General features: G+C 45.7%; 1 protein-coding gene and 1 pseudogene across 6 annotated transcripts; one reads left to right on the top strand and one right to left on the bottom strand.

Moving 5' to 3' along the window:
* Window positions 1-1,031: 1,031 nt before the first annotated feature.
* Window positions 1,032-2,767, top strand: LOC100383675 (LOC103634933-like pseudogene; annotated as a pseudogene). Its single transcript, NR_159472.1, has 5 exons — window positions 1,032-1,257; window positions 1,384-1,611; window positions 1,829-2,066; window positions 2,143-2,194; window positions 2,383-2,767. The product of NR_159472.1 is annotated as a protein-like pseudogene (transcript).
* A 908-nt stretch (window positions 2,768-3,675) lies between these two features.
* On the bottom strand, window positions 3,676-24,894 carry LOC100276172 (uncharacterized). 5 transcript variants are annotated; one of them, XM_035967868.1, is made up of 16 exons: window positions 24,429-24,828; window positions 24,012-24,099; window positions 23,564-23,660; window positions 23,320-23,428; window positions 23,183-23,232; window positions 22,942-23,008; window positions 14,989-15,061; window positions 14,271-14,326; window positions 14,000-14,096; window positions 13,571-13,652; window positions 5,420-5,479; window positions 5,231-5,290; window positions 4,747-4,839; window positions 4,589-4,651; window positions 4,405-4,508; window positions 3,676-4,104 (listed from the first exon to the last, which is right to left on the bottom strand). In XM_035967868.1, the coding sequence occupies exons 4-15, from the start codon at window positions 23,369-23,371 to the stop codon at window positions 4,410-4,412; spliced, it is 852 nt and encodes a 283-aa protein (XP_035823761.1). In that variant the 5' UTR covers window positions 23,372-23,428; window positions 23,564-23,660; window positions 24,012-24,099; window positions 24,429-24,828; the 3' UTR covers window positions 3,676-4,104; window positions 4,405-4,409. The 5 variants fall into 5 exon arrangements, with proteins under 5 accessions (XP_035823761.1, XP_020408808.1, NP_001143494.1 ...); NM_001150022.3 differs by lacking the exon at window positions 23,564-23,660 and having other exon boundaries at window positions 3,753-4,104; window positions 24,429-24,894; NM_001404118.1 differs by having other exon boundaries at window positions 3,841-4,508; window positions 24,429-24,852.
* Window positions 24,895-25,037: the final 143 nt, after the last annotated feature.

The following is a 25,037-nucleotide window of genomic DNA, read 5'->3' as shown; positions in this document are numbered from 1 at the left end:
GGTGTATATGACAAACATTTAAAGCGTGTATACCACTTGAAATACCACATTGAAAGAATTGATTCATTATTTGATATCCATCCTTAGTATCTGGGATATTTAGACTTCAAAGGCACTAGAAACCTTAGTAAGATCGACATTATATGAAGGATTGGGGCGATGGTTCTTGATGCCTGCTCTCCTAACTCTCTCTGTGGGTAGAGGATTGGGACGAGGAAACTCTTGCAACAAGTAAACTAAGAGAGAGGTGTATGTGTGCGCTTTGATATGTGACTGCTTATCCGTTAGAAATAGGAAATGATGACAAGAGTTTTAGAAAAAATGGGAGGATAAAGTAACTACGTAACTAACATGTCTATTAAGCCCATTACACCTCCATCGATCCATAAGTTTCCTTCTGATGGACTTAAAAACCTCCGGACGGACCCTAAAGATGATCCAAGTCACAAATATAATCCATCCGCACATCAGTCACAAACACATTAATGGCTATGACATGCTCGACGACCCTAAAGATCCTGATGAACTTAAAAACCTCTGGATGGTCCCATAGGGCCCGATTATCTCGTAAGGCCCCGATGATTGAGAGGAACAGAGCTTCGGCGGCCGCCGAGATCTCCGACGGCTTCGAAGGGTCTCAAGGCCTTTAATATAGATATAAAATTTATTTGATTTGATTAAATAAAATATAGATCATTCCTATATTAACTCAAATATTAATTGTGGACTTGGTGCTTCTTATACTTCTTTCAATTGCTTTGAGGTAGCATAATAACTCCAGGAGCAAACAGAAGGGCATTTGGTCACCATCACCAGGCTAAAGATGGGACCCCACGTTATGTTGATGTTCTACCACACAAATTGCAACTCCATTGACAAAGAAACGGTGGGAGGATATTTTTGACTGGTTTGGCAGCCCAAAATCCGGCCGGTTTCCTGGCCTTTTCTCCTGGAAGAAAGCCCACCAGAAGATTGTCCTCGGATTATTCATGTGTGTCATTTGGCAGCCCAATCTCGTGCAGAGATTTGTCCCATTTTCCCGTCGGAAACAACCCTGGCCTTAGGAGGCCAGGCGATTCTCCGCCGCCTCGTCTCGTCTTCGCTATGCACCACGTCCACGAGCGCCTCCGCCGCTCCAACGCTCCAACGCTTGAGCGCCTCCAACGCCACTCCAACGCCACGAGCGCCTCCGCCGCTCCACCGAACAACTCCAACGCCACTCCAGCTCTTGCAGCAGTAGAACTCTATTGCAGCCAGGTACGCGTGTTTCTGAGCCGGGGGCGCGGGGGTTAAGCCGGGGGCGCGGGGGTTAGCAAAGATTTCATCGATTGGTTTCTGCCGACCTGCATCTTCGTTTGATTCTGGTTTGCCTCTCTGATCCAGCTACGACACCCTGCGCCTGCCGCACTAGGTACATTTGATTCTGGTTTCTGCCGCACAAGATCCGCTACCTCTTGGACCCGGACATCTACACCGACGGCAGGATCTCCGTGCAGGGCATCGACGCCGTGCTCTTCGCGCCGGACGACGCCAAGGCCACGCAGACCGTCGACCCGAACAGGAAGCCTCCTACCATCGTCACCCACAAGAAGAAGATCAAGCTCCGGCGAGGTCAGTACCTACCTACCTTCAGATCTGGACCTGCTCCTTTGTGTCCTCCGTCGACCTGAACAGGAAGTATCCCACCACCGCATTGTCCTTTTTTCAATAATAGCACCGAAATTTACAGTTCGTAATATCTAGATTGGGGAGGTCATTACATCAAAAAAAGATTGGGGAGGTGTGTAGATTAATTTCACAACTGATCGCTAGCATCAATCAATGCCAGTTCATCTATTGCTCAACCTCAGTATTGGCCAACGTGAAAACATGGAGGTGAAGTGAAGCAAGTGGTAGTTGAGCATATGCTGGTGGTTGGTTGTCTTCATGAACATCTCTTTGATGGCTGATACCATTCCTGGGACTGCAAGCCAACACTGTCCTTTAACCCATGACCCATGAGCAACAATTTCTTCTTAACAACAGAGCATGATGTTAGAGAAATTTGGCTTCAAGCGCAAAATTAGGTATGCCATAACTTGAATCTACTAAGCATGCAATATTGTAGACTACAAGCATATAATATCATTTTTATAAATGTAGGTTGCTTCGTGGGAGTGATGCATGGCCTGAACAAATGATATGAGCAAATTTGGTATGTTCTTTCAAGCATCTTTATTTCAAATTTTACTTTAAATTACAATCTTCTCACCTAGAGCTAGTTGGCAATGGCTATATTTTTCTGCTGAGATCATTTAAGCTCTACACTTTGAGATATTCTAGATACTATAGTTGTTATTTGTTCCCTTGTACTAATCCTAGTTACATGTTATCTTTTTTCAGACAACTGCAGTTCTGTTATGGTGAATGGTGATTGTAGTTCAGTTTCAGCTCTAACCTATGAAAAATTGAATGGCAGTTGCACTAATCTGTTGGTGGAATGATTTTCCCAGTAATTTCCTGGACAAGCAGATCACTGAGAACCATCTACCTTATGAGAAATGATGCCTTGTATGGTTCAGTATAGTTCTTGTATTGCTGGTTTAAATTAATTCTTGTATGGCAGTTGCACTAAACTGAATGGCAGTTGCACTTTGAGATATTCTTCTATTGTTGGTTTAAAACCATGGTGACTTTCTTGTATGCATTCTGTATGCATTCTTGTTTAAAACCTGGTTGCTTATGTATGCATTCTTGTATGCCGTGTATGCATGGTGACTGTTCTTGTATGCGTTTGTGTATGCAATCTGCCCCAAACTGAATGACATACAGAAAAATGTCACCAGTATGCGTTCATGTATGCATTCAGTTTTGTACTAAACTGGATGGCAGTTGCTCCTTCCAAACGACCACCGGTTAAATTATCCTATCCGGGTTTTTTACCCACTGAAAAATGAATGTAGGATAAAACCCACCGCTGAAGTTTTCTCCTGTGCTAAAATAACCGCGGCTGCCAAACTGGCCCTTACCAAAATATTCCCATGGAGATTCCTTCCTTAGCTGCAGTAATGATCTGTCCGTGTCTGGCTTTACGCCTCCACCTGTGGTGTGGGAAAACGAGAGAAGCCAAAGCCATTGGCAAAGCGTCTGTTCTCCCGGCACCGAAACTGTAGCCACAAGCCACAAAACGTCGACTTCGTTTCCATTTCGTGTTCCCTGATTCTGGAATCGAATTTCTGTCCGTACTGATTGATCCATGGGCAAGCATCTCCTGCGTGGACGTGTCCATTCTAGACTGTCGACGCGAATTAATTGCTGCCTCTGGATTCATTGGAAGTAAATAAACGCAATAACGTGACCACTCGTCAGTCTTTAAGGTAAGCACAGGAATATCCTATAACAGGTAACAAGTTACGAAGACCTACGTAGAGGATACCAGATTAGGCCTTGTTCGGTTAATCCCGTTACCCATGGATTGGATGGGATTGGAAAAAATTAAGAAAGAGTTTGACTTAGTTGGGATTTAAACCCATCCAATCCCACTCAATCCATGTGGATTGGGAGCTAACCGAACAAGCCCTTAGCTGAGTCGTTTTCCGGATTCTTGTCTGGAACCAAAAAGTTTATGCCAAACAGCATAAACGTGAAACATTTCTGCTAGAAACGGGTCCAAGTGATTCTAATTCTACAGTCAAATGGTTAAGCAATTCCGATTCGTCATCTGGAACGTTTTTTTAGAGAACATTGATATGAACCAATCTGAATTATTATCAAATGAGCCCTAAACAACAAAGAAAAGAAAGTCACACAGAATAGAATAGAAAATAGAATGAAAAAACAAACAAATCCGAAGAAGAAAACTATAGTGGCAACTGGGTTCAGGCGCGAGTGGCCCATGAGGCTTCAACGGTACGCCCAACTGGGTCTGTGAATGTAGGTGGTACATTTCATCGCACTGCGTCGCTTATCTGTAATGAACTCTATTGATTAGAGTCGGAGGGGCGATCCTGTTCTTCTTGTTTGTGTTAAGATTCTTGCCTAGCTGCCTCTTCAGTTAGTACGCATAATCCTATCTGCCGCACACCTACAAGAACGACCAGTGCTGCAACCTCCTCCTCTTGTCTCCTGCGAACCACACCCCACAAGACACTACCATGTTCACAATACTCAGCAGTCTTCAACCACATGAATACCATACTCCTTTTTTTTCCCGAGGGATACCATACTCTACATGCTCAAACCTACGAACACATGTACATCAAACTACGCATTCTACAAACCACTAGACGCATATTCCATGCGTCATCGAACAATCACGTGCCAATCTCAGTTCGAATGGATCCAGACCGAGATACCCTTCTATATCAAAAATTGTGCCTTTAGTCAGGTGTCTTAGGTAAAATTCTGGAACCAGCTATAACATACCGAAGTCAGGCCTCCTGCTCTTTGTACAAATGACCTCTAAACTTTGCAATATTTTTCCTCAATTCGACGTTTGACACCCGCTCTGCCTCCAATGCACGTTCAAGCTGTTAAACATACTCAAAGATTTGATAACGAGAACAAGGACAAGTGCCATAAATACACAATAGCACTGCACCAAGAGTACCTTTGCGGCTCGAGCACTCCACTCACCGAGAATAGCTCTGAGCCTATCGTTTTCTTCAACATACTGCATCAAAACATGTTTATGATAAAGTAATCAGTGCTTTCCAAACCCAATCTGTCAGCACTCTACGGTAGACCCTTGATTGTTAAACAACATACCTGGTTGTTGCTCAGACGGATACGCTGGAGCTCTGAATCCTTTTCATCGATCAAACCACGGGCATGTTGAAGTTCGGAGTGCACTTGATTCATCTGCACGGTCAGTGCGGAATTACTCATTTTTGGTTTTTTGCATTCTCGCTCATCATCTAGTCATCTAATGAATGTTTGGTTCGACTTTTTCACGCTATAAAGAACTAACACAAACATGTCAACGAGCACATCTATTACATCTGCAAGAAGCAGATCACTCAGTAGCTAAAACTACTGTAAGTAGTTACCGCAAGAAGTACAAAGTAGGCAGAAACAACTCTTCTTAAGGACATCCCTTACTAATTTACATAAGATGGCAGCCTGGCTTATGATAGTAAATTAGTAATATACCATTGCATCCCAAACCACTAAATAAATCTCGGTATCCATGTAAGTTGTACTTTCTGAGGAATGTACAACATGGTAATAAAAATTCAATAAACATAGTTACCTCAGCAGTGAGTGCTCGGAGTTCTTGATCACGAGTTGCTAAAAGATGGGCAAGATCAACCTGAAGATTAAAAGAAAATCCACCATCTAAAAAGTTAGTGAGTTCCTTCTGTCTAAATCGGGAACCATCATACTACTAGTCAATGAGATACAGCAAGCAACATCATTGTGCAATGCACAGAGAGAGAACCTGAGGAGTGGTTCCAGCAGTTCTCTGGTATTTGCTTAAGCATTCTTGCAAGCGGAGAACCTTGCAAGAAAAGAAACGAATTGTTAATCAACAAAAAGGATTCAGCATGATGGGGAAGGCAAAACAATACTTTCAAAATCCCTTCATGAAAATTTTCATTATTGCTGCTTGGAAAATTTGAAACGAAGAAACGATCTAATCATTTAAGAACAAGCAGCCAAGCTACACGTCCTGAAAAACAGTTTATCAATATCTTTTTTTTTTCGAAAGAGCGCAGGAGGACTGCGCACCCATATATTAAAGTAGAGGGAAAATAAAGGGCCATAATGACCCAGGTACAAGCACTCCTTATGGAGGCCAGAAACAAGCGTACACAAAGCTATCCATAAACTGGACAAAAAACACTACAGCCCTAGGAGCTAGGTAGTTTGGCTGGCCAAAAAGGAAAGCCCCTTGGCACCAGCCAGCCGCCACGTCTCCTGTTCATCCTCAGCAGCTTGAAGAAGGAAGGAGATAGAGGGGGTCCTTCCATCGAACACCACCTTGTTCCTATGATTCCAGATCATCCAGGCCCCTAAAGCAACAAGGGAGTCCAGTCCTTTCTTTCTCATGTTGAGGACCTGAGCCGAGGAATTCTCCCACCAACCAAGGAAGGAAGGCTCCACTTGCTGAGGGGATAAGCTGTGTAACCCAAACTTTCTCAAAAGCCTATACCAGAAAACTCTTGAGAACACACAGGAAACCAGCAGGTGATTAATGCTTTCAGGTTCTTGATCACAAAGAGGGCACCTAGCCGGATGGTTCATGCCTCTTTTCTGCAGCCTATCAGCAGTCCAGCATTTATCATGTGCCACCAGCCACAGGAAGAAATGGCACTTGGGTGGCATCCAGGATTTCCAGATTCTTTTGTGGTGAAGAAAGGAGCACGATCCCTGGAAGAGCCCTTCATAAGCAACTTTTGCTGAGTAGTTACCATCTGGCGCTATGGTAAAAATGTGTCTGTCTTCAATATCAGGATGCAGCTGAAAATCCGTTAAAGCTTCCCAGAGATGCAGAAAATCAATCAAGGCCCCTGCTGAGAGAGCGCCCCTAATATCACTAATCCATCTCCTATTGTCCATTGCCTCTTGAACTGTTCTTTTATTGGCAATTCTTTTTGATATGGTGCAGAACAATCTTGGTGCTATATCAGCTACCTTTTTCCCATTAATCCATTTATCCACCCAAAAAAGAGTATTCGCACCATTGCCAACCTCTGACATCAATACTGCAGAGAAGAAGGACCTGGCAATACTTGGGACCTGAATGGGTAGGTCCACCCATGGCCTCGAAGAATCAGTTTTTTGCAGCCACAACCACCTCATTCTGAGAGCCCAACAAAGCTTAGTCAGGTTAGAAATCCCGAGGCCTCCCATATGTAGAGGCCTACAAACCTTTTCCCAGGCTACCATACAGTGACCTCCTTTAGCATCCTTTCTGCCTCTCCATAAGAATCCCCTTCTAATTTTATCAATTGCATCCAAAGCCCACTTAGGAAAATCAATAGCCATTGCAGTATAGATTGTCATACTAGTTAGGACATGCTGCACTAGAATTCTTCTGCCAGCTTTGTTCAACAACTCTGCCTTCCAGCTTGGGAGAAGATCTGCAATTTTCTCAATAAAGGGCATAAGCTGCTGTTTGGTTAGTTTGTGTAGAGAAAGAGGGAGACCCAAGTATTTGCAGGGTAGGGACTCCACCCCACAAGGTAACAAGCTTTGAACCTCCAGGATGGTCTGCTCCGAACATCTGATAGGATAAATACTGGATTTCTGCACATTGTTGTGTAGACCTGAGGCATTCCCAAAGATGTTGAGAATGTCCAGAGTAGTGGAAATGTCATTCTGAGTTGGGAGCAGGAAGAGGGCCACATCGTCAGCATAAATAGAAATTCTATGAAGTTTCTTTCTGTTGGACAATTGTTGCAGCAACCCTGTCTCTTCAGCTTTGGCAAATAGAAGGCAAAGGACATCCATGACTAAAATAAATAACATGGGGGAGAGGGGATCTCCTTGCCTGAGCCCCCTTCTATGTTGGATTTTACTGCCAGGGCACCCATTGAGCAGCACTTGAGTAGTTGAGGAACCAAGTAACCCACAAATTATATTTCTCCAGATTTGGCCAAAACCCAAAGCCTGCAGCACCTCAATCAGAAAAGGCCATGAAACCGAGTCAAAGGCTTTTGTGATGTCGAGCTTAAAAAGAAGACATGCCTTATTTTGCTGGTGTAAAAATCTTGAAGTTTGCTGCACTAACATAAAATTGTCCTGTATAAATCTGCCTTTGATGAAGGCACTCTGATTTGGGGAGACAAGCTCATTCAGATGACCAGCAAGCCTATTGGCCAGGATCTTGGTTACCAATTTTGCAAAGCTGTGCACAAGACTAATCGGTCTGAAATCCTTCACCTGATCAGCCCCATCAAACTTTGGGATCATAGTAATATATGCAGAATTAACTTTATCCAAGTTATTGAAGTTCCTACACCAAATTGCTGAAACTGCATTGAGTACGTCCACTTTGATGATGTTCCAACAAACCTTATAAAACCTCCCAGTAAAACCATCTGGGCCAGGGGCCTTGTCAGCAGGTAGGTTCAAGACAGTTGCTAGAACCTCCTGCTCAGTGAAAGGGGCGTCCAAGATGGAGAGGTTATGAGCTGGGAGGCCGAGAGCAGCTAAATCAATGGTATTCTCCCTGGAGACCGACTGACCAATAAGGTTGGAATAAAACTGATCCACTAAATCTGCTTTGGCAGCATGGCTAGTAATAATATTATCACCGTCTTTCAGCAAGGTCACCAGATTTTTCCTTTTCCGATATCTAGCATGCATATGAAAAAACTTGGTGTTTGCATCCCCCTCCTTAATCCTGGATATTCTTGATCTTAATCTTGCCATGGTACGCTTGAAGGAGGCCAGCAGCAGGGACTGTTTCTTGAGTCTATTTTTAAGCCAGCATTCAGCCGGAGATAGGGCCCTGTGATCTTGAGCGATTTCGAGTTTATGCAGCAATTCCTTTGCCAGACAAAGCTGCGAAACAATATGTCCTACCTGCTTATCACTCCAGCTGCGTAACCTCATGGCTGTCACCTTGAGTTTCCTATCCAGGGTGATGAAGGGACAGTTGACCGGCTGTACAGAATTCCAAGCCTCCAGCACCACGTCCTGAAATCCCTCCATTTTGGTCCAAAAGGACTCAAAATGGAACCTTCTCTTGCCAACAATATTGTCTTTTAGACCAAGAAGCAGCGGGCAATGATCTGAATCTTGAGAGGATGAACTGAGCAGAAGCACATTTGGGAAGTATGATTCCCAGTCAGCCGAGCAGAGTACTCTATCCAACTTCACAAGCACTGGGTTATCCTGTTGATTGGACCAGGTAAACTTTCTGCCATGTAGCTGAATTTCTTTAAGAGCTAGATCGTTGATCAGCGATCTGAACCGGCCCATCATGTCCCTGTTGAGGTTGGAGTTGTTCTTATCACTGTTCTTGTAGATTAGATTAAAATCTCCTGCGACCACCCAAGGGCCAACACAAGCCGCTCGGGTATCTCTCAGCTCCTGTAGAAAAATAATTTTTTCAGAATTCCCCTGAGGCCCATAGACACATGTTAACCACCATGGCTGGCCGTCTTGTCTACAGAACTGCACTGAAACACAATGATTATCAATTCTCTGGAGTCCAGTATGACCAATATTCCTCTTCCAAGCCACTAGTATGCCCCCACTGTTTCCTATCGAAGGCAGGAACACAAATTCTGTGAATTCGACACCAAGCATGGATAGTATATCTCTTCTAGAAATAGATTGCATTTTAGTCTCTTGACAGCATACAACATCAATTTTAGCAGAATCAACCAGCATTCTCACAGCATCTTGCCTGATCGAAGAGTTAAGTCCTCTCACATTCCAGAAAAGTATTTTGGAAGGATCCATTGGAAAACTAACAGAAAACGCCAACTGGACAGACCTAAGACCTTAATTCTTCAGGTGTAGACCACCCAAACAGAGCAGCTAAGGCATCAACATGAGACTGGATAAGCGGGCGTTGAAAAAGTAAAGCATACTCCATGATGGCATCAGAAGTAATCTTATCAGACTCATTGATAATACGTAAAGCCCTCATTGCTTTCTTGGATGCCTTGCTGCGCCAATCCTGCATGGAGAATTCCACGCCAATTCCAGCCACACGCCTACTGCGTCGAGGCATAGTCACAGTTAGGTCCTTTTGCCTCTTCAGTCCAGTCCCTGGTGCAGGGAGGAGGTATGAAGGCTTTCTGCTAATCATGTTGATGAGGGATGATGATGGAATCGTCAGTTGTTCTGAGATGTCAGTGGCCGAGTTAATTATCCCATCCGAAATGCCTTGACTGGGTTCCTCACTGTTCTGAAGATCAGTGGTCATTTCCATCAGCTGAGTTGTTCCACATTTTCTTCTTGAGTATACCTTGAGCAGTGGCTTACAAGAACTCTGCTTCAACTGGAGTTGGGGCGAGACTGGTACTGCGCACTGGGTCTCGACCTGCCCAGTAAGGGTCAAGACCGCATGCACACTAACCGTCTCAGGCGGCCCAGACTCAAAAACAGAGGCATCTCCTTCAAACTCAAGTCCCTGGGGCGAGACTGATCTGAGATTGTGTGTCTCCAGCGGCCCAATTATGTGGGGCGAGACCACAGATGGACTGACCATCTCCAGCGACCCAGGGACGGGCCCAGTCGGGGGGAGAACAGGAGTTGGCGCATGGGGCGATCCCAGCCCAATTAATTCCAGCGGCCCAGTCACCATGGACTGGGGCGAAATATTCCTGGGAGGGTTCAGCGACCCGCGTGCCTCACTCATGCAGACAGTGGGGGCCATGCCTAGGGTACTGTTCGTCTTCCTCCTTGGGTCCAGCCTTGATGCCTCGGGAATACCCAGGCAGTTAAGTTCAGCCGCCGGCGCCAGGATATCTTCATCAGCCGACCTCGGGTCCAGAACTGTTGCCTCGGGAATACACAAGAGATTTCCTCCAGCCGCATCCTTCCCATTGTCCAAGGAAATTAAATGCCCCAGCTTCAAGAAATCAGCCGCATGTTCCCCGTCTTCCAAGATATTTAAATGCTCCGGCGCCAGGAGATCTTCATCAGCCGACCTTGGGTCCAGCACTGTTGCTTCGGGAATACACAAGAGATCTCCTCCAGCCGCATCCTTCCCATTGTCCAAGGAATTTAAATGCCCCAGCTTCAGGAAATCAGCCGCATCCTTGGTGGTGGCAGGCGTGTTCAGCTCTCTGTTGGCACGCGAGACCCCTCCTCTTCCTTGTGGCGGCTGTGGTCCCAGCCTGGAATGGACTGACTGCCGACCAGCAGAAGGGGCACCCAGACGAGGAGGACGAGGGAACATACTGTTGCCAATATCCTGATCTTCAAAATCTTCTGGCTGATGAGCGTCATCTGGGGGCGAGGAGTGCAATCCCCCCAAATCCGTGTCCTCAGGATTGACCATGGTTGCACTGATACTGATCTTGTATGATAAACAGCCCTTGTCATTGCTCTGCAGCCCTCTCTCAATAATGTGTAGCGTCATCTGCCTTTGTAACTTTTTAAAATCAAAACACCATGCTCGCACTGTAAAGGATGAGAGACTCTTTTTCATCAGGGTATCAGAATGGATCTCAACAATATGACATGAGTCGTTAAGAACAGCTTCCGCAGTGGAGCAAGACCATGCATGTTCAGGGATTCCCCTAATCCGCACATCCACTAAGTGAGACATGCGAGACATAGAAGCATGCGAGAAACGAGACCATCTTTTGAACATTAAGCAGAAACGAGGTCCAGTGAATAATCTGCCCCCATTGAAAATCCTGGAGGCAGTGTCCTCATCCGGCAGGAAAAGCAGAAAATCCTCTGGTGAGGAATGTTGGATGGACATGTTATCAATACATACCCCAAAGCTGCGAGCCACCTCATCCAACACCTCCGATCCCTGTACCACAGGTCTAGTACCTGCGATGGTGACGAACAGGGCTTTTCGTAAATTGATCTCTTCCCTTGCCATCTCATCAGTGAACGTAAGAACACGTGAAGCTTCAATGGTTGGGGGAGATGCGGCATGGAATTCCATCCTCGACTGGGAGAAATGAGCTTCAGGAGATGAGGGAGGGGAATCTGAACACACCCCCGAACCCGCAGCTTCAGCAGGACCTTTTCCTTTTTTGCTCTTGGACCTTCTTCTTTTCCTCTTGTTGCGAAAAGAACGTTGATCAACACCCGGGGCACAGTTGTTCAACATTGGAGATGGCTGATTAGTCTTCTGGTCGGATGTTTGGGGTGCGGGAGAGATACGCACCCAAACTGACTTCTTCTTCTTTGGAGGAGCAGCACTCCCAGCTCTGCACTGCGGGGGGGAGACCTTCTGAGAAGATAGCCTCTTGAACACCGAGAGGCGTTTGCTGGGCTCTTCTAAACGATGCCAGACTGACCTCTTGCCCACCGGGTATGACTTGTCAAATTCCAGACGATCACGCAAGCGACCTGGGGTCTTCAGCTGCAGAGGGCCGGCCTGAATGGCAGGGCACCGAGAGGCTTGATGTCCGAGCTTGAAACACCCAAAACAGCGAGGGGGGCACCGACACGAAGCCACGAGATGGTTTGGAGAGAGACAGTTGAAGCATCTCCCGCGGAGGTTCACACTGGTCCCTCTCCGCGCCGAAGCACAACGAGACTGCTTTCTGCTCTTCACCACCTGCCAGCCATCCTCCTTGTCGACCGGCACCAGGTCTTCACGCCGGCACAGCCTCCTTTCCTTGTCACAGAGCTTCGGCCTTGCTATGGTAGAAGTGCGTACGTCCAACTCCAGGGAGGTGGCGCTAGAAGAGGAAAGGAGGGCCTCTTTATAGGAGTGCACCGTACCACTAGAGGAGGAACCCGAAGCGTTGTCATCCCATCGCTGGAACTTGGACCGCCCCACCTGAGAGGTGCAGAAGCCAAGAGAACAGGGCAGAGGTGTGGTCGCCGGCGCCGGAGTAGCAGCCGTCGAGGGGCTGTGGTGGCTGGTGGAGGAAGGGGAGGGGTTGGGGTCGGGGGGAGGGGCTGGGATAGGGGGAGAAGACATACCGGCTGTTATCACTTCCAAGAAACTGTCCCACAGTTTATCAATATCACTCTCCTACAAGCTCATAGAGTACCGCAAGACTTTCCCTGTTAGCTTCGGTACAAACCCTTCATTAATTTCTGTCAATTAACCTCTCCCTGTATAGTTTCTTGTGGCTTAATATACGAAACCGGGCTTAATCCCTTCCTCTAGAAATGAAATATTATGAAACCGACGTTCCTGCTTAGGCCCTGACAGCTACACTCCTATGTAAGCCTTTATCATCACATCATGTTTGTCCTGTCCATAAAATCCTAAGACTAAATTCTGTACTTGACATGCCTTGCCTACTAGTTAAATAATTTGTATGTCTAAATAATGTTTTTGCTATAAAATAGTCTGCTGCAGTCCTTGCTTGCTTTGCTGCAGAAGGAGTTAGACAATAGGTAAACTCTGCTGTTCTTCTATCTACTGTAGCAGTATGGAAATAGTGCCAAGTAGTGGTTGATCTCAGCCCAATAGTAGTTGCAGCAAGTAGTGGTTATAGTAAATGTAGTGGTACTAGTGTACCCTGCTGTTGGTGGTTAGAGCTGTGTATATATCAGTTAGCATGGCACTGGAAAATCAGTTCAGTTGCTGCACAAGCAGAGGTGTGCTCGTGCTGTGTTCTGTGCTCACTCCCTCTTCTAACTCCAGCCAAAGGTGTTGTGTGTGTGTGCTGCTGCTGTTTGAGGTGCTACTGACCTGTGCAGAGCTGCTGACTGCCAACATTTGCAATGTAAGAAATAAAATTTAAATGCAGGCCAGAGGTGTTGTGTGTGTGTGTGTGTGTGTGTGTGTGTGTGTGTGCTGCTGCTGCTGTTTGAGGTGCTACTGACCTGTGCGGGGCTGCTGGCTGTCAACATTTCCAATGTTAGAAATCAAATTTAAATGCATGTAGTACAAATACTTCTGTAAAATTATTCTTACAGAAATAAGTGAAATAGAAATTTGGCGGGGATCCTATCAACTATCCTGCATGAAATTTCCATGTACCTCCTCACTCAGATAATGGATATTCTCTCTTTGGTACTGAAGTAACGCCATCTGCTGATCAGAAAGACGGGCATCATGATATCTAGAGAGACAAAAATACATCAGCTAGCCAATCTCCATGACAGTGGCAGTATGTTAAGAGAAGATAACTAATCAACAATACATGCTAAATTGTGATACTTTGGAGTCATATCTGTTAGACATGAGTTGAAGACAATTTTCAAATACTTCTAATATATATGCTTATGCAGGTTCGATATTAGAATTTTCCAATGTTAGAAAGTAAGCCAAAAAGTGCAGCACAAATAAATTATTCCTTGGGTGTGCTGAGACAAGAGTAAGTTTGGCATTTCTCAAATGTTCATATATAGAAACTTGTCATATAACATGAAAAAATCAGTATATTTTCTGTGCCTAATGCAATTGTACCTTCGATCTTCCAAAGTATTAGATGGTTGGAGTGCAGAATATAATGACCGCAAAATATCAGGCTGCCCATTCAAAGAGTTGTATTTGTGGATGTGCCCTGAAAAAGGAAACAAGCAGACACATGCCACAAATCTTACAAAATCTTGAGGGATTCGAAGCTTGCAATTTAAGGGCAACAGACACAAATCAGATATGTAACAGCACATGCAACTGAAAAATTAAGCTCCTGTATATTCTTGAATATAAAGATAAATATCACGAACTAACTCACATAAATATAAGCCCATAAAACATCCAGCACACGTGACTTCAACTACAATGGCAATCCTGCATTGTAGGAAAACAAGGTTTTAACTGCAATGTTCTATACATACACAGAATCTCATGTGATGCGCGCAAGCTAATGTAAACATATTATCATCAGAAGGTTTTGTTGTCGAGTTCATCCAACAATCCAACCTACGGACTTACGAGTAGGGATAGATTATAAGAGACAAGCAAAATGGGAATCCGTTATCTGCCTAGATAAAGATCCCAAGCCATAAGGACTTCACCTCCAGAATCCCAGTAAGGTTTATGTTGCACACATATCACAGGTCTAAATATAGCTTACGTGAATTGTTACAAGCATATAAGCTTACAAAGAGCATCATTGAAATAAACTGAAACTTCACAATACAAACAATAAAAATAGACGTACTAAAACGTTATCTTAAGAAATAAAAATGCATTCTCTATTTCCTTCCCTGATGAATGTTCACTCCCATTTATAGAGCAATGCATAGACAAAGGGCAAACCCAGTGCTGAAGAATCACGTGAGTGGAGTTTGGGAAAGGGATAAATCGAGGCAAGCCACCCCCGCAAATGCGGCCCACGACCTGGTGACTCAGTGAGACAACTCTCACACTAGACCTGCTCGGCTGCTCTAGAACAATGCATAGACAGATTCAGACAATTTACTAAAGCTACATAAGATAGCAATGTGCACCTGAGAAGCAGTGAAACTGATAGTATTTGTAAAAGAGGTTGCCAGACCATGATTAAGAGCATCAAAGCAGTCCCTGCAAAAAATAGAGACCATTACCACTTACCGGTTGCCATTTTGACTTCAGGTAACAAGTGTGAAAATCGAAAACGAAAATGAATATATTGTTTGTTCTAGTATAAATCTGTTCTCCTAACATGTTCTTAAATGAGCCAAAGCTAGATAAAACTTAGAAACACACCATATGTGAAAGGACCTCTAGCCGAGTTGGTTAGATGATCTGAGTAGTACTACTTAGGTCCTGAGTTCAAATCCCAGTGGGAGCGAATTTCAGGCTGAGTTTAAAAAAGGTCACACGAGATGTACTGACCTATGGGGGTGCATCCTCGTGTAGGGGCTGAGAGGGCACAAAGCACGAGTAAAGATCTAGCCTATAGGGGACCCTCATGTTGCACGATCTAGCCTATAGGGGACCCTCATGTTGCACGGGGACTAGCTTTCGTGACCTTTCTCGATCGGGGCTTCCCCTACCATGGGGGCGGTCTTTTCCCTACCGTGGGGGCGGTCTTTCCCCTACCGGCTGAGTTTTTTTACACATAATTCATATTATAGGCCCATTAGTCTCATCCACAGTTTTGCTAAGTTGGTCACCAAGCTGCTGGCCAACAGGTTGGGCCCTCATCTTCATGAGTTGGTGGCAGCCAACCAAAGCGCTTTTGTGAGAGGGAGATCAATTCATGATAATTTTATGCTGGTTCAGCAGTCTATTAAGTCGCTGCACAAGAGGAAGATTGCGGGTCTATTCTTAAAATTAGATATTTCAAGGGCATTCGATTCCGTGTCATGGGCCTTCATTATTGAAATTCTTGTCCATCTTGGCTTTGGTCCAATCTGGCGGAATCTTATTTCCTCCCTAATGTTCACGTCTTCTACGCAAGTACTTCTTAATGGCTCGCCTGGTGCTCGTATTGCTCATCGGCGAGGCCTTCGTCAGGGTGATCCCCTTTCTCCTATGCTGTTTGTGATGGTCATGGATGTTCTTAATAGTCTGTTCAGGGCAGCTGAAAGCAGGGGGCTGTTACAAGGATTGGAGGCAGCTGGGATTCGGAATAGGCTCTCGATCTACGCTGATGATGTGGTGCTTTTTGTTAAACCTTTGGTGGATGATCTGAATTGTGTTAAATTGATTTTGGATTGCTTCGGTGAAGCAACGGGGCTGGTAACAAATCTGCGTAAAAGTTTTGCTATTCCAATTAGATGTGGAGGGCTGGAGAGTCAGGCTGGCTGCAATATCTTGCAATGCAGTTCGGGATCCTTTCCGTGCAGCTATTTGGGGCTGCCTATCTCTGATAAAAAGCTGAGGAAAAGGGATTTTATGGTGTGGGTTAATAAGATTGCTGACCGGCTTCCCAACTGGAAGGCTCGTTTGCTGAGTCTGGCTGGTAGGACAGCATTAGTGAGGCATGTGCTTTCGGCAATTCCAGTTTATATCCTTATGGCCATGAGTGTTCCTAAATGGGTGATCAAGTCCATTGATATGTTAAGGCCCATAAGGCCCATATATTATTGACTGCCTATATATATGCTACAGTACCCCGAGGGGATGATAATCTCACCTAATCCAGGTTAGTCACATGGTAACAGAGCAGGTTAGGGTTAGGGTTTACATCTAAACCCAACCCTGATCCAATTTTTTTTCGGCGCCGTCGCGCCGTCGCTGTGCTGCCCTCACAGCCAGCTTCTTCCCCTTCTCCGGTTGCTGTCGCGGCCCTCCCTCCCCGCTCGTCGTCGCGGCCGCGGGCCTCCTTTTCCCGGCCGCCGTCGCGGCCTGCTGTCCGCCGTCTGCCGTCCGCCGGATCCAGCCTGCGCATCCACCGTCCGCCGGATCCGCCGTCTCGGTCTGCGCCCCATCTGCTGCTTCATCGTGGATCGAGCTCCCCCTCTTCCTGTGCCCGCCAGGACCGGATCTTGGTCGCCCCGCGCGGATCTGTCACGTCCGCCGCCAGGGGCCGTCCGCCGCCCTCTTCCTGTGCCCGCCAGGAGTCCGTTGCTGCTGTCGCTGTGCCTGCCAGGAGCCCGCCATCTCCTTCCTGGTGGTCCGCCGGCTCGGCGGCTGGCCAGCTGCCTGCCGAGTCGAACTGCAGTCTGCAGGGCGCCTTCACCGGATCTGCGCTGTCAGCAATTCTGCGCTGTCTGTCTGATCCGTCTGATCCGGATCTGCGCCCTCGCCACTTCTGTGCCGAGCAGGACTGCAACTCTACACCGTTGCTGCTGTCGCTGCTTCTGCGCAGGTGGCTGCCAGTGATCTCGATTCTCTGCAGCAGGGCATTAACTGCTGTCCATCTCAGCTTCTGCTGCCCAGGATCTTCGCCAACTTGTCCAAGTCGGACTGCTGTCAGCTGCGGCTCTTCTGGTTTGTTTGGTTTCACTTATCTCCATTGAATTCAATATGGCGACAAATGTTATTGTGGTCAATATCACTCTAGATGGTCAAAACTATCCGGAGTGGGCTTTCTGTGTTGAGACTGCACTCCGGGGACATGGATTACTCTTCCATTTGACTGATGCGGCACCTGTTCTTGCTGATGATCGTCGCAATGCTGCTGATATCAAAACGTGGCAACTTAATGATGGTAAAGTGATGGCTGCTATGGTGAACAGCGTCAAACCGTCTATGATTATGAGTTTGTCTAAATTCAAAACTGCTAAATCCATCTGGTCTCATTTGAAGGAGCGTTTTGTTCAGGATAGTGGTGCTCTATTACACACCCTCATGCAGCAGACACATGTTATTGAGCAAAATGATATGAGCATTGATGAGTATTACTCAGCCTTTGATCGCCTGATGAGTGCTTTGACATCAATGGTGCCTGCTTGTACTGCTGATCCATGTCCGGCTCATAAGTTTATTGAGAAGTTCTTCACTTACAGATTTGTTATGGGTGTTCGGGCCGAGTTTGATTCTCTTCGTGCTCGTTTACTTCAGGGCTCTGACACTCTCACAATGGCTAAGGCATTGTCTGATTTACTTGCTGAAGAGACTCGTCTTCACTCACTTTCCTCTACTGGTGGTAATCCTCACAGTGTGTTGGCTGCTGCCCAGAAACCTAAGAATGTTTTTAAGCCTTGTGATCATTGTGGCAAGACCAATCATCGATCTGAGCTTTGCTTTGTCAAGTTTCCTGAGAAGTTGACTGATTTTCGTGCACGACGTGCTGCTCGTGGTCGTGGTCCAGGACCGTCTACTAGAGGTTCAGTTGCTGTTGCTGCCACTTCGTCCGCTTCTACTTCAGAGTCGGCTTGGGTACTTGATTCAGGAGCCTCCTTTCATGTCACGTCTGATCAGTCAAAGTTGGCTTCTACTACACCTGTCACAGATGGTGCTTCAGTGCAGACAGCTGATGGTACTGTATGCCACATTACTCATAAGGGTTCTCTTTCTGATCCTCACTTTACAGTACCTAATATTTTCTTTGTCCCTGACCTATCTATGGATCTCCTTTCGGTAGGTCAAATTACGGATCATAATTGCTTTGTCGGATTTGATGACTCATCTTGTTTTGTACAGGACCTTCGCACAGGGGAAGTGATTGGGACTGGCCGTCGCCGTAGAGCAGCTCCTCGCCTCTACATCTTGGACTCTTTGCGGCTTCCTTCCTTGGCTACATCTCCAGCGCATGTCCTTTCAGCTACCCTTGCTTCTGTTGCGTCTTTTGCCCAGTGGCATCATCGTCTAGGTCATTTGTGTGGCTCTAGATTGTCTACTCTAATAAAGTCAGGTTGCTTAGGTCATACTTCGGTTGAGTCTAATTTTCATTGTAAGGGTTGTCATCTTGGAAAACAAATACAACTTCCATATTTTACTAGTAATTCTCATTCTGTTGAACCGTTTGATTTGGTTCACTCTGATATTTGGGGTCCTGCACCTTTTGTGTCAAAAGGTGGATATAAATACTATGTCATTTTTATTGATGATCATTCTCGCTACACTTGGATTTATTTCATGAAACGCCGTTCTGAGCTGATTTCTATTTATAAAACCTTTGCTCGCATGATTCACACTCAATTTTCCACTCATATTAAAACCTTTCGTTCTGATTCTGGTGGTGAATATTTATCTGATAATTTTCGCCAGTTTTTGACTTCAGAGGGCACTCTTGCTCAGCTTTCTTGTCCTGGTGCTCATGCACAGAACGGTGTGGCTGAACGCAAACACCGTCACATTATAGAAACTGCTCGCACTTTGTTGATATCTTCTTTTGTTCCTTCACATTTTTGGGGTGAAGCAGTTTCTACTGCGGTTTACCTCATCAATAGACAACCGTCATCCAAACTCTCTGGCAAAACACCTGGTGAAGTCCTTTTTGGAACTCCTCCACGTTATGACCACCTTCGAGTTTTTGGATGTACGTGTTATGTACTATTATCACCTCGTGAACGTACTAAGTTGACTGCTCAATCTGTTGAGTGTGTTTTTCTTGGATACAGCCCTGAACATAAAGGCTATCGGTGTTATGATTCATCTTCTCGTCGCATGCGTATTTCTCGAGATGTGAGCTTTAATGAAAACCGACCCTTCTTTTACAACTCTTCCACTCATTCTTCTTTTCATTCCACAGAGTCTACCGCCTTCATGAGCCTTCCTCCCATTTCTGAAACTTCATCAGCATTACCACCTACTGTTTCTACACCCGATGTTCTTATTCCCATCACACCACCTTCCACTTCCACATCATCTCAGTCTTACTCTTCCAAACCACCTGTTACTCAGACTTACATTCGTCGTCCTCGCTCTAATCCCACGGCCAGTCCTGCTGATGATCCTGTTGCCGATACTTGTACTAACAATGATGACTCTCATGTTGTTTTTAATCAGGGGTATCATCTTCGTGACCGTGGCACTATTGCAGCTCCAGAACGTTATGGGTTTTCCCGTGCCGGTGCAGTCATTGCTGAACCATCATCTTATAAAGAGGCTTCTGTTATACCTGAGTGGCAGCGTGCTATGACTGATGAATTAAATGCCCTTCATCGCACATGTACATGGGATGTTGTTCCGTTACCTGCTGGTGTTGTACCTATCACGTGCAAATGGGTCTTCAAAGTTAAAACCAAATCTGATGGGTCTATTGAGCGATATAAAGCTCGTCTTGTGGCCAGAGGTTTTCAACAGACTCAGGGTATTGACTATGATGAGACTTTTGCACCTGTGGCCCATCTGACTACTGTCCGAGCCTTACTTGCTGTTGCAGCCTCATCTTCTTGGAGTATCTCTCAGATGGATGTCAAAAATGCGTTTCTTCACGGTGACCTACATGAGGAAGTCTATATGCATCCACCTCCTGGGATAGAGGTTCCCTCAGGACATGTCTGTCGTCTTCGTCGAGCCTTGTATGGTCTCAAACAAGCTCCTCGTGCTTGGTTTGAGAGATTTGTTTCTGTCATCAAGGCTTGTGGTTTCTATTCTAGTGATCATGATCCTGCATTGTTCATTCATGTGTCTTCACGAGGCCGCACGTTGCTATTACTATATGTTGATGACATGTTGATTACAGGCGATGATCCAGACCATATTGCTCATGTGAAGACGTACCTGAGTAAGGAATTTCAAATGTCTGACTTGGGGGCACTCAGTTATTTTTTGGGCATTGAGGTTTTGCAGACTCAAAATGGTATTTATCTTTCTCAGGCCAAGTACATACAAGACCTTCTTGATCGTTCTGGTCTTAGTGACACTCGCACTGTTGCCACGCCTATGGATCTTCACTTATCTCTTTGTCCGACTGATGGGACACCTTTGGAGGATCCATCTCGATATAGACATCTTGTTGGCAGCTTAGTTTACCTTACTGTCACCAGGCCAGATATTGCTCATGCAGTTCAGATCTTGAGTCAGTTTGTCTCTGCTCCTACATCAGTTCATTATGGGCACCTACTTCGTGTGCTTAGATATTTACGGGGGACAAAAACACAATGTTTATTTTATGACTCAAATTCCCCACTTCAGCTTCATGCTTACTCTGATGCTACATGGGCCAGTGATCCTACAGATCGTCGCTCCATCACTGGTTACTGTATTCTTCTTGGATCATCCCCTGTTGCTTGGAAATCCAAGAAGCAAGCTGCTGTATCTAGATCTAGTACTGAAGCAGAACTTCGAGCCCTGGCTACTACTACTGCTGAGATTATCTGGATTCGTTGGCTCTTGGCTGATCTAGGTGTTTCTTGTGACTCGCCTACTCTTCTTCGCTGTGACAACACTGGAGCTATACAAATCTGTCATGATCCAGTGAAGCGTGAACTCACAAAACACATTGGTGTTGATGTCTCATTCACTAGATCTCATTGTCATCAGAAGACCATTGATCTTCAATATGTGCCCTCAGAATTACAGCTTGCGGATTTCTTCACAAAAGCACAAACTAGGGCACAACATCAGTTTCATCTACTCAAACTCAATGCTTCAAATCCTCCACTTCCGCCTTGAGTTTGACAGGGGGTGTTAAGGCCCATAAGGCCCATATATTATTGACTGCCTATATATATGCTACAGTACCCCGAGGGGATGATAATCTCACCTAATCCAGGTTAGTCACATGATAAACTCAGGAGAGGTTTTCTATGGAAAGGAAGGAAGAATGTTAATGGTGGAAGCTGTCTTGTTCCTTGGGAGATAGTAACTAGGCCTCTAAAGTATGGCGGTCTTGGAGTTTCTAATTTACAATTCAAAAGTTGGGCTCTACAGGTGAAATGGTTATGGCTGCAAAGAACCGATCCGTCCAGACCATGGCAGGGAATGAGTCTTCCTATTCAGCAGCAAGTGAGACAGTTTTTCAATCTTTCGGTCTTTCATGTGGTCGGAGATGGAACTAGCACTCTCTTTTGGTTTGATAAATGGTTGAATGGGAAGGCTATCTTTGATATTGCTCCAGAGGTTGTCTGTCTGGTGGACAGTAGAGTCAGCTCGACCCGGACGGTTGCTCAAGCTTTGGACAACTGGCGTTGGGTTAGGGATATTGGGAGTCATCTTTCTATGCTTGGGCTGCAGCAGTACTTAAAATTATGGGATGAGATTGGACAGGTGACTCTTTCACAGGAGGCGGACAGGCTTGTTTGGAGACACACGACTTCTGGGCAGTTTTCCTCAAAGTCTTGCTATAATGCCTTCTTCCTGGGGTCCATTTTCTTTGAGCCTTGGAAACGATTGTGGAAGACTTGGGCCCCCCCTAAATGCAAATTTTTTCTTTGGCTGGCTATAAGGAATAAATGTTGGACTGCGGACAGACTTCAGAGGAGAGGGTTACATTACCCGGCGAGTTGCCCCCTATGTGATCAGGAGCAGGAAACAATCCAGCATATTCTTTGCAACTGCAGTTTTTCTAGGGATTTTTGGCATCTCATTTTGTCGTCCATCGGGTTTGGTAACTTCACTCCTATTGCTGCTGAACAGTCCTTTGTTGCATGGTGGGAGAGGGTCTCTAAAAGAGTCCATAGGTGCAAGAGGAGGGGTTTCAATAGTGTCATTATCCTTGGAGCTTGGTGCTTGTGGCTCTCTCGTAATAGGGCTGTTTTTGATGCAGTGAGCCCTTCCATTAATTTGACAAAGAGGTTGTTTCTAGATGAGTTGATTAGTTGGAGTAAGGCGGGAGCGAAGCATTTAGACAGTTTGGGAATTATTGTCGCTTTAAATAGGGTCTCGTAGGGCCCTTCAGGCTTCCCCTTGTGGGGGAGGCTTGAGGGTTTGGTCTTGGTGTTGTAATTCGGTCCATTTTGGACCTTTCCTTTCTTAATATAATGATGCGCAGCTCTCCTGCGCTTTCGAGAAAAAAGGTATAAAGCAATAAAGTGAAAAATGGTTCTTCACAAAGCGACTGATGTTTGTAATAAGTAAAAGAAAATAATGATAAATGCTAGCGCTCCGCTAGAGTGTCACATAGATTTGTTGGTGATTCTCACCACAAGCAATAGTAGCAAATGGAAGTCGAGCAATACGCTTCAGTTTCTGGCTAAAATCGTAATAGCCCTGCATGTAAAAGTAGAACACATTAAGTAATTTGAAAATACATTCTTCACCAAAATGCATATATTAAATCTGATAAAATCAATTATTACAACTAATGCATCGACTCCATTGCATGAGATATGATTGGAAGTTTGAAACAAAACAAAGTCAAAACACCCTTTTAAGTGGTAATACCTGCAATCTCACTTTCCTGACCTGGTGAACCCAATATTGTTGAAAAATGCCTGCATTGAATTTCATGTGAACCATTCTTCACAGCCAGAAACATAATGTGAAACAAACCCAAAGGAAGCAGGTATAGAAAAGAAAACCTGTAAGAACGAGGAGGATAGCATTGGAGCTACATAGCAATGGAGAGATCATATCTGGCGCGAAAAGAAATATCCATGGAGCTGAAATGGCAACAGCAGCAAAACCTACCTACAAGATAAACAAATACAGCTATCAGGCTACCCGCACCGGCGAACTGTAAATGAAACGCTACGACAGATCGAGTGAAATATGCAGTAGAATAATTCTGCAGCGGCGCACGCTATCTGATACTGTAAACTTTACCGAGACCACACAAACGCTATATACAGCGTCCCTTCCGTGCTACTGCAAACCCAGAAATGGGACCAGACGTGGGGCCGGAGGCAGACGGAGCTGGAGGCTGGGAAGAGCGGGGTGAAAATAAATAATAAAATATGTGGTAGTTTGTATAGGGTAGAGATATAGAGTAAACATGACCGCAGATGATTGTGGTATAGGGTAGATAATCTTGCTGAATAGGATAGAATATTCCTTTTAGAGTACGAATTTAGAGTAGTATGAGTGCGGATAGCCTCATATAAAATGAATATAGTAGTGAAGCAATGTCATGACAACATCCAACAACAGCCAGAAGGAGATGACAAATTGCACAATGTTTCGGTTCTTCTTTATAATTCATGATACACAGTTATTTATCTGAGAAGATCTTCTGTTAGGCACGATAAAACATGGGTAAGAAATTTCCACTTACCAATAAGATACAGTACAAGGTCCCACCAACTATGCTTCTAGGCTCCCGGTGACCAGACAGGGGCGCTTCATGTAATAAATCAATAAACCTAGATAACAGAAGAATTTTCAGATGCTTCAAAATTAACTTGCCCATGCTACTTTAACGTAAATTTAGCAAATAAAGGCATTAGTATAGAACTTCGGTCTATAGTCACGGGAGCATGCGGCATGAACACGCCAAAGCCCCAGCGAGATGCCAAACTTCCGATCCCGCCCCGCACAAAGACCAGACATCACGGAAATCCTAACCATCAATGACCTGGACCAAAATTGCGCTGCCATTTGCCGCGGGCTTCAGATCAAAGATCACCAAATGCGCAGTCGCAGCGTCCGCTGGCATGCCTACTAAGACCTTAGGGTTCACAAGTAGACTCACAGCGCGTCTTCCTCGGAGGTTGGAGCCGCTGGGTGGGCGGATGCGGCGGCGCCCCGCTCGTGCGCCATCGTCACCCCGTTGCCGTCTAGCAAGGGAGACCTTGCAAGCCTCGCCTCCTCGCGCGCCTCCAACTTCCGGATCCGAAGGGCAGGAGCGCTTAGGTTAAGGGCCTGTTTGGTAGCGCTCCGAACCTGCTCCTAGCCGCTCTAGCTTCAACACCCAGCCGGCAGCCGCTCTGCCTGCGTAATTTTCTGCTCTCCTCGCGACGTTGAAACTCGCGAATCAAGTCGCGTCGATCCCGTCGCGGAGGCGCTTGGCAGCGCTCCTCGGATTCTCGCTTAGAGCAGAGCCGGTGTGTCTATCGAGTCGGGTGAATTGGTAACTTCCGTTTTCAATTCGCGATTCCGCTCAACGCTGAAGGAAGAAGATGACGCGGCGCGGTGGAAGTGGAATGCGGTGCGGTGCCACCTCCTGCCTCGTAACATCCCGTGGTTAACTAGTCAGGGATGGCCCACCTCGTAAGGTTTGATGGGGACTCTGCAGGTGGGGCCACCTCGTTGGACATTTGATTATGATAACTGGATGTAATAAACAATCAGCAGTAAACTT

Source organism: Zea mays, chromosome 5, assembly GCF_902167145.1.
Source record: "Zea mays cultivar B73 chromosome 5, Zm-B73-REFERENCE-NAM-5.0, whole genome shotgun sequence".
Taxonomy (NCBI): Eukaryota; Viridiplantae; Streptophyta; class Magnoliopsida; order Poales; family Poaceae; genus Zea; species Zea mays.
This window is presented reverse-complemented; position numbering and strand designations above follow the sequence as displayed.

What these genes read in the sequence shown, in the direction of transcription:
- LOC100276172 (NM_001150022.3), bottom strand. Translation starts at nt 24,496, where the DNA reads ATGGCGCACGAGCGGGGCGCCGCCGCATCCGCCCACCCAGCGGCTCCA. An exon ending in ATTTGCTACTATTGCTTGTG is followed by an intron (nt 15,062 to 22,941) that starts GTGAGAATCACC and finishes TATTTTTTGCAG; the next exon opens with GGACTGCTTTGATGCTCTTA. An exon ending in GGAGTGCTCGAGCCGCAAAG is followed by an intron (nt 4,509 to 4,588) that starts GTACTCTTGGTG and finishes TATGTTTAACAG; the next exon opens with CTTGAACGTGCATTGGAGGC.